This window comes from Oncorhynchus nerka, linkage group LG13 (assembly GCF_034236695.1).
Source record: "Oncorhynchus nerka isolate Pitt River linkage group LG13, Oner_Uvic_2.0, whole genome shotgun sequence".
Classification (NCBI taxonomy): domain Eukaryota; kingdom Metazoa; phylum Chordata; class Actinopteri; order Salmoniformes; family Salmonidae; genus Oncorhynchus; species Oncorhynchus nerka.
In genome coordinates, this window is record NC_088408.1 from 27,800,817 (window position 1) to 27,816,428 (window position 15,612).

The 15,612-nt window shown below is 45.9% G+C and overlaps 1 protein-coding gene across 1 annotated transcript in view; it reads right to left on the bottom strand.

Annotated features, from left to right (window-relative positions):
- syne1a (spectrin repeat containing, nuclear envelope 1a) overlaps nucleotides 1–15,612 on the bottom strand; it is a 195,971-nt gene that overhangs the window by 121,699 nt on the left and 58,660 nt on the right. Inside the window, 4 exon segments of the mRNA XM_065026966.1 lie at nucleotides 8,589–8,744; nucleotides 10,168–10,311; nucleotides 10,535–10,717; nucleotides 15,147–15,324. Of these exon segments, the coding sequence (XP_064883038.1) occupies nucleotides 8,589–8,744; nucleotides 10,168–10,311; nucleotides 10,535–10,717; nucleotides 15,147–15,324 (661 nt within the window).

The following is a 15,612-nucleotide window of genomic DNA, read 5'->3' on the forward strand; positions in this document are numbered from 1 at the left end:
GACGGCGACCTGTTCAACATCCGCCTAGGGGCTAGACAAGTGGCTGACTTCAAGTCTCTGATAACGCTGGAAATCAGGATCGACAACCGCCTCTGGGAACGTGTGAGACAGCACCTTTTTGACACCACCCCAGTATCTTGATTTCCTGAGTACCCCAAGCCTCCGAACCCAGCATTGAAGAGCCCATGCAGATGAGACGCACACATCTGAGACCAAAGGAGTGTGACAGGCGCATGCGCAAAGGCTGCTGCCTCTACTGCGGAGGTCCCGGCTATCTCCGTGCTACATGCCCAGAGCTGACGGGAAACGCTGGTGCTCGCAAGGACAAGGGGAGACCCTGACGAGCTGTGCGGTTAATCCCAGGCTACCCAGTCAATGTCTGTCACTACCTGCAACCCTCCACTCGGACAACCGTCAGCACCAGATTCAAGCCTTCATGGACTACGGGGCTGCAGATAATTCAATTGATCAAGACTTTGCCATAGAATTACAAATCCCCTGCATGAAATGTCCCATACCTCTGCAGATTCAAGCCCTCAATGGACACCCCATTGGCTCTAGCCAGGTGGAATATCAGACCAAGCCCATTCTACTGCAAGTTTGGGTGAATCACTCAGATACTCTTAGTTTTCTTTTGATCACAGCTCCCGAGAACCCCCTTATCCTAGTGCACTACATAACCCACTACTCTGCTGGTCCACAGGGACCCAATAGACTGGGGTAAGAACTGCCAGACTAAATGTCTAAGAGCCCCACCTAGAGCCTTGCCGCGTCCCCCTGCATCCATTGAAGAACCAAGACTTCTCTGCTCTCCCTCCCGAATACTTCAACCTCTGGGAGGCCTTCAGTAAGAGGCAAGCCACCACCCTCCCTCCTCATCGTCCATATGACTGCACCATAGAACTCCAACCCGGCTCCACCCCTCCCCAGGGCCGTCTTTACTCCATCTCGATCCCTGAAGCTGCAGTCTTGGACAATTACATCCGGGAGTCGCTGGAGGCAGATTTAATTCGATCCTCAAAATCCCCAGCTGATGCAGGGAGAGAAAGGATGGAGGTCTGCGTCCCTGCATTGTTTACCGAGGGCTGAACAGGATCACGATTATGAATCGTTACCCCCGATGTCCGCCGCCTTGGAGCTGGCCCAATCTGCCCCATTCTTCACCACTGGACCTCCTCAATGCTTACAATCTCCCTCCTTAGAGAGGGAGATTAATGGAAGACTGCCTTTAACACCCATAGTGGCCACCATGAGTATTTAGTCATGCCATTCTGATTATTGAACTCACCGGCAGTCTTCCAAGCATTTGTCAATGATACTCTCGTCGTTGTTTATCTCAACGACATCCTAATCTTTCTCCAAGATCCATCCGGAACACATCCTGTACGTCCGCAAAGTCCTTAGATGCCTCCTGCAGAGTCAATTACAGTGGGAGTTCCATGTATCCCAAGTCTCTTTCCTGGGCCACATGATCTCTACCGCCAGCATTAAAATGGACCCTGTTAAGGTTAGGGCGGTCACTGACTGGCCCTGTCCCGCCTCACTTAAACAAGTCCAGCGGGTCCTCGGGTTTGCCAATTTTTACAGGTGTTTTATACACAACTTTGGTGCAGTGACAGCGCCTCTCACAGCCCTAACCCACTAGTCCCAGACCCGTTTTAGCTGGACCCGAGAGGCTGACAGGGCATTCATGGAGCTCAAGGGACATTTCACCTCCGGACCCATCCTCGTTCATCCTGATCTTAATCGTCCCTTCATGGTAGAGATGGAAGCCTCAGACACCGGAGCAGGGCCTGTCCTTTCACAGCAGAATGAGGGGGACAGAGACTGCACCCATGTGCCTTCCTGTCCAAGCGGTCCTCGCCAGCGGAACTGGGAGCTCTTGGCAGTCAAGTTGGTCCTTGAGGGGTGGAGACACTGGTTGGAGGGGGCACCTCATCCTTTCGTGATCTGGACGGACCATAAGAACTTGGTATCCATTCAAGAAGCCAAGAGGTTGAACGCTCGCCAGGCTAGGTGGGCTCTGTTTTGGCTACACAATATGTAAATTAGCCCATGATGGACAGCCATCATTATGCACCAATGAGACGGGTGGTGTTCACTTGATTGACAGTCTCTTGGTCCAATGACCACCTACTGTATTGTTCTGAAACATAGCTAGCTAGATAGCCAATGAGTTGGGCTTAATATGAGTATGTGATGGCCCTTTGTAGGACTAATGGCCATTGTCCTATGGCTGAGCGCAACACGATTCATTCTCCATTAAAAATCCACAGGACGCAGGGGAGATTATGTTATGCAGCGCTCGACTTCTTCTACAAAGTTTTCTCAAAACTAAAAAAGCACAACATGGCTACTAAGAGTATAAACGCTAAATTGAACTTCAAGTATACACATTTGGATGAGATTATTGCAGAAATTGACCGGGAGAGTGACACAAGGAGTCCTGCGCGCAAGAAAGATTAGAAGGAGAAGGTAACGTTACTTTTAGATCAGTAAGTCAACTATGTTTTTGCTTCTCATGCTAATCCAGTTGTTTAAATGGTTGTATTTTAATTTAAGATATTTGTCATTAATTTCTATATACACTGCTCAAAAAAATAAAGGGAACACTAAACAACACAATGTAACTCCAAGTCAATCACACTTCTGTGAAGTCAAACTGTCCACTTAGGAAGCAACACTGATTGACAATAAATTTCACATGCTGTTGTGCAAATGGAATAGACAACAGGTGGAAATTATAGGCAATTAGCAAGACACCCCCAATAAAGGAGTGGATCTGCAGGTGGTGACCACAGACCACTTCTCAGTTCCTATGCTTCCTGGCTGATGTTTTGGTCACTTTTGAATGCTGGCGGTGCTTTCACTCTAGTGGTAGCATGAGACGGAGTCTACAACCCACACAAGTGGCTCAGGTAGTGCAGCTCATCCAGAATGGCACATCAATGCGAGCTGTGGCAAGAAGGTTTGCTGTGTCTGTCAGCGTAGTGTCCAGAGCATGGAGGCGCTACCAGGAGACAGGCCAGTACATCAGGAGACATGGAGGAGGCCGTAGGAGGGCAACAACCCAGCAAACCGCTACCTCCGCCTTTGTGCAAGGAGGAGCAGGAGGAGCACTGCCAGAGCCCTGCAAATTGACCTCCAGCAGGACACAAATGTGCATGTGTCTGCTCAAACGGTCAGAAACAGACTCCATGAGGGTGGTATGAGGGCCCGACGTCCACTGGTGGGGGTGCAACACCGTGCAGGACGTTTTTCATTTGCCAGAGAACACCAAGATTGGCAAATTCGCCACTGGCGCCCCGTGCTCTTCACAGATGAAAGCAGGTTCACACTGAGCACATGTGACAGACGTGAGAGAGTCTGGGGACGCCGTGGAGAATGTTCTGCTGCCTGCAACATCCTCCAGCATGACCGGTTTGGCGGTGGGTCAGTCATGGTGTGGGGTGGCATTTCTTTGGGGGGCCGCACAAACCCTCCATGTGCTCGCCAGAGGTAGCCTGACTGCCATTAGGTACCGAGATGTGATCCTCAGACCCCTTGTGAGACCATATGCTGGTGCGGTTGGCCCTGAGTTCCTCCTAATGCAAGACAATGCTAGACCTCATGTGGCTGGAGTGTGTCAGCAGTTCCTGCAAGAGGGAGGCATTAATGCTATGGACTGGCCCGCCCATTCCCCAGACCTGAATCCAATTGAGCACATCTGGGACATCATGTCTCGCTCCATCCACCAACGCCACGTTGCACCACAGACTGTCCAGGAGTTGGCAGATGCTTTAGTCCAGGTTTGGGAGGAGATCCCTCAGGAGACCATCCGCCACCTCATCAGGAGCATGCCCAGGCGTTGTAGGGAGGTCATACAGGCACGTGGAGGCCACACACTACTGAGCCTCATTTTGACTTGTTTTAAGGACATTACATCAAAGTTGGATCAGCCTGTAGTGTGGTTTTCCACTTTGATTTTGAGTGTGACTCCAAATCCAGACCTCCATGGGTTGATACATTTGATTTCCATTGATCATTTTTGTGTGATTTTGTTGTCAGCACATTCAACTATGTAAATAAAAAAGTATTTAATAAGAATATTTAATTAATTCAGATCTAGGATGTGATATTTTAGTGTTCCCTTTATTTTTTTGAGCAGTGTATATACATATATAGTTGACGTCAGAAGTTTACATCATTAAAACTAGTTTTTCAACCACTCCACAAATTTATTGTTAACAAACTATAGTTTTGGCAAGTCGGTTAGGACATCTACTTTGTGCATGACAGACGTCATTCTTCCAATAATTTTTTACAGACAGATTATTTCACTTATAATTCACTGTATCACAATTCCAGTGGGTCAGAAATTAACATACACTAAATGTACTGTGCCTTTAAACAGCTTGGAAAATTCCAGAAAATGATGTCATGGCTTTAGAAGTTTCTGATAGGCTAATTGACATCATTTGAGTCAATTGGAGGTGTACCTGTGGATATATTTCGAGGCCTACCTTCAAACTCAGTGCCTCTTTGCTTGACATCATGGGAAAATCAAAATAAATCAGCCAAGACCTCAGAAAAACAATTGTAGGCCTCCCCAAGTCTGGTTCATCCTTGGGAGCAATTTCCAAATGCCTGAAGGTACCACGTTCATCTGTACAAACAATCGTACGCAAGTATAAACACCATGGGACCACGCAGCCATCATACCGCTCAGGAAGGAGACACGGTCTGTCTCCTAGAGATGAACGTACTTTGCTGCGAAAAGTGCAAATTAATCCCAGAACAACAGCAAAGGTCTCTGTGAAGATGCTGGAGGGAACAGGTACAAAAGTATCTATATCCACAGTAAAACGAATCCTATATCGACATAACCTGAAAGGCCACTCAGCAAGGAAGAAGCCACTGCTCCAAAACCGCCATAAAAAGCCAGACTACGGTTTGCAACTGCACATGGGGACAAAGATCCTATTTCTTGGAGAAATGTCCTCTGGTCTGATGAAACAAAAATAGAACTGTTTGACCATAATGACCATCGTTATGTTTGGAGGAAAAAGGGGGAGCTTGCAAGCATCCCAACCGTGAAACATGGGGGTGGCAGCATCATGTTGTGGGGGTGCTTTGCTGCAGGTGGGACTGGTGCACTTCACAAAATAGATGGCATCATGAGGAAAGAAAATTATGTGGATACATTGAAGCAACATCTCAAGACATCAGTCAGGAAGTTAAAGCTTGGTCACAAATGGGTCTTCCAAATAGACAATGACTCCAAGCATACTTCCAATTTTGTGGCAAAATGGCTTAAGGACAACAAAGTCAAGGTATTGGAATGGCCATCACAAAGCCCTGACCTCAATCCTATAGAAAATTTGTGGGCAGAACTGAAAAAGTGTGTTCGAGCAAGGAGGCCAACAAACCTGATTCAGTTACACCAGCCCTGTCAGGAGGAACGGGTCAAAATTCACCCAACTTATTGTGGGAAGCTTGAGGAAGGCTACCTCGACACATTTGACCCAAGTTAAACAATTTAAAGGCAATGCTACCAAATACTAATTGAGTGTATGTAAACTTCTGACCCACTGGGAATGTGATGAAAGAAATAAAAACTGAAATAAATCATTCTCTCTACTATTATTCCGACATTTCACATTCTTAAAATAAGAGGTGATCCTAACTGACCTAAGACAAGGAATTTTTACTTTGATTAAATGTCAGGAATTGTGAGAAACTGTTTAAATGTATTTGGCTAAGGTGTATGTAAACTTCCGACTTCAACTGTTTATTTATATACATATACTCAGCAAAAAAAGAAACGTCCCTTTTCAGGACCCTGTCTTTCAAAGAGAATTAACTTCACAGATTTTCATTGTAAAGGGTTTAAACATTGTTTCCCATGCTTGTTCAATGATACATAAACAATTAATGAACATGTACCTGTGGAACGGTCGTTAAGACACTAACAGCTTACAGACGGTAGGGAATTAAGGTCACAGTTATGAAAACGTAGGACACTAAAGAGGCCTTTCTACTGACTCTGAAAAACACCAAAAGAAACATGTCCATGGTCCCTGCTCATCTGCGTGAACGTGCATTAGGCATGCTGCAAGGAGGCATGAGGACTGCAGATGTGGCCAAGGCAATAAATTGCAATGTCCGTACTGTGAGACGCCTAAGACAGCGCTACAGGGAGACAGGACGGACAGCTGATCGTCCTCGCAGTGGCAGACCACGTGTAACAACACCTGCACAGGATCGGTACATCCGAACATCGGCAGGACAGGTACAGGATGGCAACAACAACTGCCCGAGTTACACCAGGAACGCACAATCCCTCCATCAGTGCTCAGACTGTCCGCAATAGGCTGAGAGGCTAGACTGAGGGCTTGTAGGCCATTTGTAAGGCAGGTCCTCACCAGACAACACTGGCAATAACGTTGCCTATGGGCACAAACCCATCGTCTCTGGACCAGACAGGACTGGCAAAAAGTGCTCTTCACTGACGAGTCGTGGTTTTGTCTCACCAGGGGCGATGGTCGGATTCGCGTTTATCGTCGAAGGAATGAGCGTTACAACGAGGCCTGTACTCTGGAGCGGGATCGATTTGGAGGTGGATGGTCTGGGGCCGTGTGTCACAGCATCATCAGACTAATTGCAGGCAATCTCAACGCTGTGCATTACAGGGAAGACATCCTCCTCCCTCATGTGGTACCCTTCCTGCAGGCTCATCCTGACATGACCCTCCAGCATGACAATGCCACCAGCCATACTGCTCGTTCTGTGAGTGATTTCCTGCAAGACAGAAATGTCAGTGTTCTGCCATGGCCAGCGACGAGCCCGGATCTCAATCCCATTGAACACGTCTGGGACCTGTTGGATTGGAGGGTGAGTGCTAGGGCCATTCCCTCCAGAACTGTCCGGGAACTTGCAGGTGCCTTGGTGGAAGAGTGGGGTAACATCTCACAGCAAGAATCTGGTGCAGTCCATTAGGAGGAGATGCACTGCAGTACTTAATGCAGCTGGTGGCCACACCAGATACTGACTGTTACTTTTGATTTTGAACCCCCTTTGTTCAGGGACACATTATTGCATTTCTGTGGAACTTGTTCAGTTTATGTCTCAGTTCTTGTTATATTCATACAAAAAGTTCGCTGAAAATAAACACAGTTGACAGTGAGAGGACATTTCATTTTTTGCTGAGTTTATAATATATAGATCTGAGGAATACAATGTATTAGTATAGCCTGTGTATGTTATGTTGGCTATGACATGCTGTGGCTATGGTTTTTGAGTCTTATAGCCTATTGGTCCACATATTTCATTATAGTGATTATGTTACCCATACTCTATAATATATATATGTTTATAGATATGTGTTGTGTATTTGATGTATTGATTAAGTAATAGTAAACTTGGGTTCTAACAGATGCATTTTTTATCCTCAATAGTGGTAGAGACTCCTCCATCCCCCACTCATTCAAATGTATGACCTGTATCCTCCTGTCTGACCCCTTTGCTGTCTCTGGCTCCACACCCACCCCCGCCCAGCCATCTAGAGGTGTGAAGGTTAGTACCTTTTATACATTTGGGCTCGAGGGACACCTGGGAGACTTGATACAAAATATTATGTTGATCTCTCATTCTTGAATGTATGAGCCTGAAACTTTGCACACACACTGCTGCCCTCTTGTGGACAACATCGAAATCACACCCAGCTTCCTATGTCAATGTACGGCCTTGTTCAGCAATTCCAAGATGATGCAACAAAAATAAAAAATATAAAACGTTTTTTTGTTTGTTTAATATTTTACCAGATCTAATGTGTTATATTCTCCTACATTAATTTCACATCGCCACAAACTTTAAAGTGTTTCCTTTTAAATAGTATCAAGAACATGCTTCAGGTCCTGAGCTATGTCATTTTAGGCGGAAATTGAGATGAAGGGTCCAATCCATAAGCAGATCAAATACACCACTGGAATGCCTATTAAGCTGCTTACAAATCCTAATAATTCAAAATATTGCTCAGAAAACCAGGTGTTTCAATTGGCATATTTACTTACTTTGATTTTGACTTTACACCAATTAAGATAAGCAGAGTAAGATGTTTGCATGACTATTTCCATACTTGGCTTACTGTCATAATCAGTTTAATATCGAATTACTAGTGTGTATGTATGTACTCAGTATATTTAAGCAGTTCTTCAGGGATGTAGGCTCTAGGGAGACATCATCATGCTTTGCAGGCTCTCATAAGTTGTTGATGGAATGTGCTGACACATATAATGTAGTAGTGATTTTTTTTGCTGAAAGTAGCAGATTCACACTTGATTCATGTATTGCCGTGTTGTGTTCAGTCATTTGCAAATACATGACACAGCAGCATACATGAAAATAGCAAGAGACAGATACAGAAAACTGCAGAGTAACCACTATGCTTTGACATACAGTACACACATCCCAACAACAGGTTTGACTTGGAGTAGAGCATGCATGAAGCAGGGAACACTTCCAAGCCATTGCCAGACCTACGCCAGCCAAGGGTAACAGAGAGGGGTGACAGAAGGGGTAACAGGAGGTAGGTGGGGGTCTAGTATTACCTTGGTCAGGTTGCTGAGGGCTAGGTACTGTGCAGACAGCTGGGACACACGGTGGACGAAGCCCTTCCCTGCAGCCTGGCCCTCCCAGAGCCGGTGGGCCCTCTCCCTCAGCTTGCCCAGCTCAGCCTCACGACATGACAGCTCCTCCAACACACGCTGGGGGGTGGGGACCGGAGGACCACAGGACCGGGGTGGCCAGTCCGGGGAGGTAGAAGGAAAGGGTATGGTGGTTGAGGGTTGGGGCGGTAGACGTTTGGGGTAGAGGGAAGGGGGAAAAAGTAGGGAGGATTTGTTGGTTGAGGTTGGGGTAGGAGGCATGGAGGGATTGGGGTACACCAGGGGCCCACAGGGTAGGGGTAGGAAGGGGGACACATGCCACATCACAGAGACAGAGAAACATTAACATACATGGATAAGACAAGGGGAAAACCACAACATCTTAAATAGCATCCACAACATCTCTTGATGTTATTATTTTTTTAAAGCCCATGGTTCGTCAGGTAGATACAACAGAACATAACAGGGGGAGAGGAGTCAAGGCTGAAGGATGCTGAGAGAAGGGGAAAGTATGATAGAGGGAGGGGGTATTGGTAGCGTAGGGATCAGACAAACAGATTGTATTGTATTGTACAGTAGAGCTTCGGGGAGATGTTATTGACAAAAGGCAGGCGAGAAACAAAAGCGCTACAACAGGCGACAGATTAAATACAGAAATAGCAACAACAATAAGGGGCAGAGCGTTCAGATTCGCTGGATATTTATTATTTCCTTTGTCAGGTTCATCTTTCCTACTGTCCCTCTCTTTTTTGTCTGGGCGAACCGTGGCTAGGGCCGTTATCGTATCCTGAAAAGGGCTTTTTAGCCACGCAGAATAAAAAGGAAATTAATTAGATTTTGGATTTATCCTCAGACTATTGTGTCAAAATGCTGCTCTAATCTCATCCAGCGGTGGTTGATAAATGTAATTATAGGTCCCAGTATGCTCTAAATTGATTTCAGACTTGCTTAAGGGACATAATGTATCTTAGGTATAACTACATCCATCTTCTCTCCCAACTGAATCCAGTCAGTTATTTCACTAAATAAACTGTACTGACAGAAAGCATGAGCTTAGAAAACAAAAAAGACAGAGTTCAATAACACACAATGAACTGAACTGAGTCCATAAAGAAATAAACCAGACTAGGTGTACGCTGTTCTATTGGGTTTTATGTAACTGGCCACCATTGTTGTGTGTTATTAGTTTTGGTACCCGTCTGTAAGTTAGGGGAAGGGAGGCACTAGGTGGTTCTGAGGACTGGCAGGAAGAGGTGTTTGATGTTGAGCGTGGAGGTAAGGAGTCATGGTAGCAGTACTACATAGAGTAACAAAGTCTATTTTGTCCACTTAGTAAGGGTCCCTAACATGCATGCTACAACCCATTATGCCCCTCTGAGAAGGGTACCTACTATCTAAAGATTGTATTACAAGTTTCATATTAAACATCCCATGGCTTTCCAATACAATGTGACCCACTCCCCAAAAATGGATTGTAGTTGTGTGGTCAATTTGGCAGAACCAGGAAGGGGTAGGGGTGTACCTGTAACTTGCTAAGCTCCTGTCTCTTGGCAGGGAGGTCATGTAGTCGAGCGCTGCTCTCCTGTACTATGACCTCAGTGCTGTTCAGCCAATCCTGGAGCGGCTCAGTGCTGACCTCAAAGTCTCTCATCTGAGACTGCAGGTTCTGACAACGTCACATTTATAGATACAGTCAGTCATCTGTCAATAAAACGCACACGAACACACACACACGCACACACACACACACACACACACACACACACACACACACACACACACACACACACACACACACACACACACACACACACACACACACACACACACACACACACACACACACACACACACACACACACACACACACACACACACACACTATTCACCTTTAGCGCAGTCTCTCTCATCTGAAGGTTGGTCATGAGGCTCTTCCAGTCGTCTCTGGCGTTAGCCACCTTGGCCTTGACCCCCTCCTCTCTGTCTTTAGGCACGACAGCCATGAGCAGCTCTCCACTGGTCCCCACTGCACTCAGTCTGGCCTGGCCATGCTCCCTGTCATTCAGAAACTCCTACAGACACAAAGAGAGCAAGAGAAGGAGAGAAAAGGGGGAGTTAGAATTTAAAATGAATAATTACAATGGATAGAAGGTGCTTATCATCTAACTGCATCATCATCAATACACCCACTAATTAGGTGGAACAATGTACTGTAATAAAACACTGGTTAATGCGCAGAGCACAGAAACTACTAGCTAGTCAACATAAATGTTCTAATTATTCATTTTTTATTGGCAACAGAAATAGGGGGCGGGGTCAGACCCAGGGAGGTGATCACAGATGAGAGGACTCAGTGAGTCTGAAAGGCGTGGGTTTGACGCGACCTCCCACCCCCTCCCCCCTCCCCCTCCCTCCCGTTAGCCGTTCTCCTCAGCTAGTAGCCCCCCTGCCCCTCAGCAGCACCTCCTCCCTGAGAGCTGAGCCGGTGACAGCGACACAGCAGGGACCGCTCCACCATCTGTGCAGTTAGCACATCACACACACTTCAGCCACAGCACTCCCACACTCTCTCTCATTTTCTATTTTCGCTTGTCTCCTCTCACACACACACACACACACACACACACACACACACACACACACACACACACACACATGCTTTCTCTCCTCTCACTCTCTCTCATTTTCTATTTTTGCTTGTCTCTCTCTCTCTCCCTCATATCTCCCCTCTCACTCACACTTCATCTCTGTGTTTCTCTCTCCCTGCCAATGTAATGGTATAGCACCAATTAAGCATGACACAATGCAGTGTTGGCGTCTACCCCCTCTACCCCCTCACACTGGCCCTCCTAGAGGTCAGCCATGTGGAAACATTGTTCCACATTCCCCACCAAGTCAATAATAAATAATACATGACTGATCCCATATTCCTTTCAACATCCCCTTTACAGCCCCATTCACCCACAGACCTCTGGAAATAGAACCCAAAATCTCTAGAAAAACCCTCTACCATCTACCATCTCTTACCCAGAGCTCTAGAAATATATCCTCTACCATCGCTTCTTACCCAGAGATCTAAAAATATATCTTCTACCATCCCCTCTCACCCAGAGCTCTAGAAATATACCCTCTACCATATCCTCTCACCCAGAGCTCTAGAAATATATCCTCTAATATCCCCTCTTACCCAGAGCTCTAGAAATATATCCTCTACCATCACCTCTCACCCAGAGCTCTAGAAATATATCCTCTACCATCCCCTCTCACCCAGAGCTCTAGAAATATACCCTCTACCATCCCCTCTCACCCAGAGCTCTAGAAATATATCCTCTACATCCCCTCTTACCCAGAGCTCTAAAAATATATCCTCTACCATCCCCTCCCACCCAGAGCTCTAGAAATATATCCTCTACTATCCCCTCTTACCCAGAGCTCTAGAAATATATCATCTACCATCCCCTCTCACCCAGAGCTCTAGAAATATATCCTCTACCATCCCTTCTTACCCAGAGATCTAAAATATATATTCTACCATCACCCCCTCTCTCACCCAGAGCTCTAGAAATATATCCTCTACCATATCCTCTCACCCAGAGCTCTAGAAATATATCCTCTATATAATATCCTCTACCATCTTCACCCCCAGAGTTCTAGAAATATATCCTCTACCATCCTCCTCCCACCCAGAGCTCTAGAAAAATATATCCTCTAATATCCCCTCTCACCCAGAGTTCTAGAAATATATCCTCTACCATCCCCTCTCACCCAGACCTCTAGAAATATATCCTCTACCATCCCCTCTTACCCAGAGCTCTAGAAAATATATCCTCTACCCATCTAGAAATATATCCTCTAATATCCCTCTTACCCCCTCTCACCCAGAGCTCTAGAAAAATATATCCTCTAGCCATCCCTCTTACCCAGAGAGCTCTAGAAATAAATATCCCCTCTTACCCAGATATCCTCTACCCAGAGCTCTAGAAATATATCCTCTACCATCCCCTCTCACCCAGAGCTCTAGAAATAAATATATCCCCTCCCAGATCCCCTCTCACCCTCACCCAGAGCTCTAGAAATATATCCTCTACTATCCCCTCTTACCCAGAGCTCTAGAAATATATCCTATCCCCTCCCACCCAGAGCTCTAGAAATATATCTACCCCTCTTACCCAGAGAGCTCACCCAGAGCTCTAGAAATATATCCTCTACCATCCCCCTCAACCCAGAGCTCTAGAAATATATCCTCTACCATCCCATTCTTACCCAGAGATCTAAAAATATATCTCTACCATCCCCTCTCACCCAGAGCTCTAGAAATATATCCTCTACCTCTACCTAGAAATATATCCCTCTCACCCAGAGCTCTAAAAAAATATATCCTCTCACCCAGAGCTCTAGAAATATATCCTCTAATATATCCTCTAAAAAATTACCCAGAGTTCTAGAAATATATCCTCTACCATCACCTCTCACCCAGAGCTCTAGAAATATATCCTCTACTATCCCCTCTTACCCAGAGCTCTAGAAATATATCATCTACCATCCCCTCTCACCCAGAGCTCTAGAAATATATCCTCTACCATCCCTTCTTACCCAGAGATCTAAAAATATATCTTCTACCATCCCCTCTCACCCAGAGCTCTAGAAATATACCCTCTACCATATCCTCTCACCCAGAGCTCTAGAAATATATCCTCTAATATCCCCTCTTACCCAGAGTTCTAGAAATATATCCTCTACCATCCCCTCCCACCCGGAGCTCTAGAAATATATCCTCTACTATCCCCTCTTACCCAGAGTTCTAGAAATATATCCTCTACCATCACCTCTCACCCAGACCTCTAGAAATATATCCTCTACATCCCCTCTTACCCAGAGGTCTAAAAATATATCCTCTACCATCCCCTCTCACCCAGAGCTCTAGAAATATATCCTCTAATATCCCCTCTTACCCAGAGTTCTAGAAATATATCCTCTACCATCACCTCTCACCCAGAGCTCTAGAAATATATCCTCTACATCCCCTCTTACCCAGAGCTCTAAAAATGTATCCTCTACCATCCCCTCTCACCCAGAGCTCTAGAAATATATCCTCTACTATCCCCTCTTACCCAGAGCTCTAAAAATATATCCTCTACCATCCCCTCCCACCCAGAGCTCTACAAATATATCCTCTACTATCCCTTCTTACCCAGAGCTCTAGAAATATATCCTCTACCATCCCCTCTCACCCAGAGCTCTAGAAATATACCCTCTACCATCCCATCTCACCCAGAGCTCTAGAAATACACCCTCTACCATCCCCTCTTACCCAGAGCTCAAAAAATAAATCCTCTACCATCCCCTCTCACCCAGAGCTCTAGAAATACAACCTCTACCATCCCCTCTTACCCAGAGCTCTAGAAATATATCCTCTACTATCCCCTCTTACTCAGAGCTCTAGAAATATATCCTCTACTGTCCCCTCTTACCCAGAGCTCTAGAAATATATCCTCTACTATCCCCTCTTACCCAGAGCTCTAGAAATATATCCTCTACTATCCCCTCTTACCCAGAGCTCTAGAAATATATCCTCTACTATCCCCTCTTACCCAGAGCTCTAGAAATATACCCTCTACCATCCCCTCTCACCCAGAGCTCTAGAAATACACCCTCTACTATCCCCTCTTACCCAGAGCTCTAGAAACATATCCTCTACTATCCCCTCTTACCCAGAGCTCTAGAAATATATCCTCTACTATTTTACATTTAAGTCATTTAGCAGACGAAATAAATCCTCTACTATCCCCTCTCACCCAGAGCTCTGGAAATACACATCCAGAAAGTTTACATGTACTCCAGGACAAGAAGAACATAAATGCACTTTTTTTTTATTCCTTGCAATGTGCCCTTTCTCAGCCTGGGAGAACTGGTCTTCCACTGTGTATTCCTTGATCTTTGTTGTGTTACTGTCTCACCTGCAGATAGTTGAGGTCTGTGAGTTAATTACCTGACAGGAGTGGTGTTATCTAGCCTGATGGACAAGGCCCTGTCTCTGACTCACTGACTGGCACCTAGGGACCTCTAAAGAGCCTGTCACACTGTCATGCCTGACAGCTTCAGAGACATCAAGAGAGAGGGGGTAGCGAGAGAAATAAAGAGAGAAATAAAGAGAGGCATATATATTAGGATAGATAGATAGATAGATAGATAGAGAGAGAGAGAGAGAGAGAGAGAGAGAGAGAGAGAGAGAGAGAGAGAGAGAGAGGCCTGCTGTGAAGCTTTCACTCAAGCTCCTTGGCCCTGAGCCCAGCTCCAGCACCTCCATCCCACACCAGACCCAGCCCCTCAGCCAAGCCTGCCAGAGGACACTCTACAGCGGGCAAACTGAGGGGGGACACCCCCCTGACCACTCACTATGGACGTATGAGATTCTGTATTTTGCTAATGATGTATTCTGATAAAGGTAATTGACTGTATATTAGAAGTAATTAAAGGTCCGTAAAGGATGAAACATCTCACCTGTATCCTCAGTAGGCCAGTGGAGGCCTCAGTGACACTCTGGGGGATGTCGAAACACTTGGCCGTGCTGATCTTAACGTTGACCAGCCACTGTTGGAAGTCCCTGAGGGCTGCTCTGAACCTCTGCTCCAGCAGACGCTCCTTATTCTGGCACTCTCTGGATGCACGCAGACTCAGACTGAAGGAGAGAGAGAGAGATGGATGGATAGATGGAGAGATAGAGGGAGAATCACAAGGTTGCCATAATATACCTAACAACAATGAACAGAAGGGAAAGTGACAGCAAAGCTATAGGTTTCCTTACATCCTGTATATAACATACGTAGATATGATCATGTTTGTAATGATGAAGGGAGACAGAGGGAGAAGGATGGGCAGATAGAGAGACAGAGGGAGAAGGATGGGCAAATGGAGAGAGATAGAGGGAGAAGGATGGGCAGATGGAGAGACAGAGGGAGAAGGATGG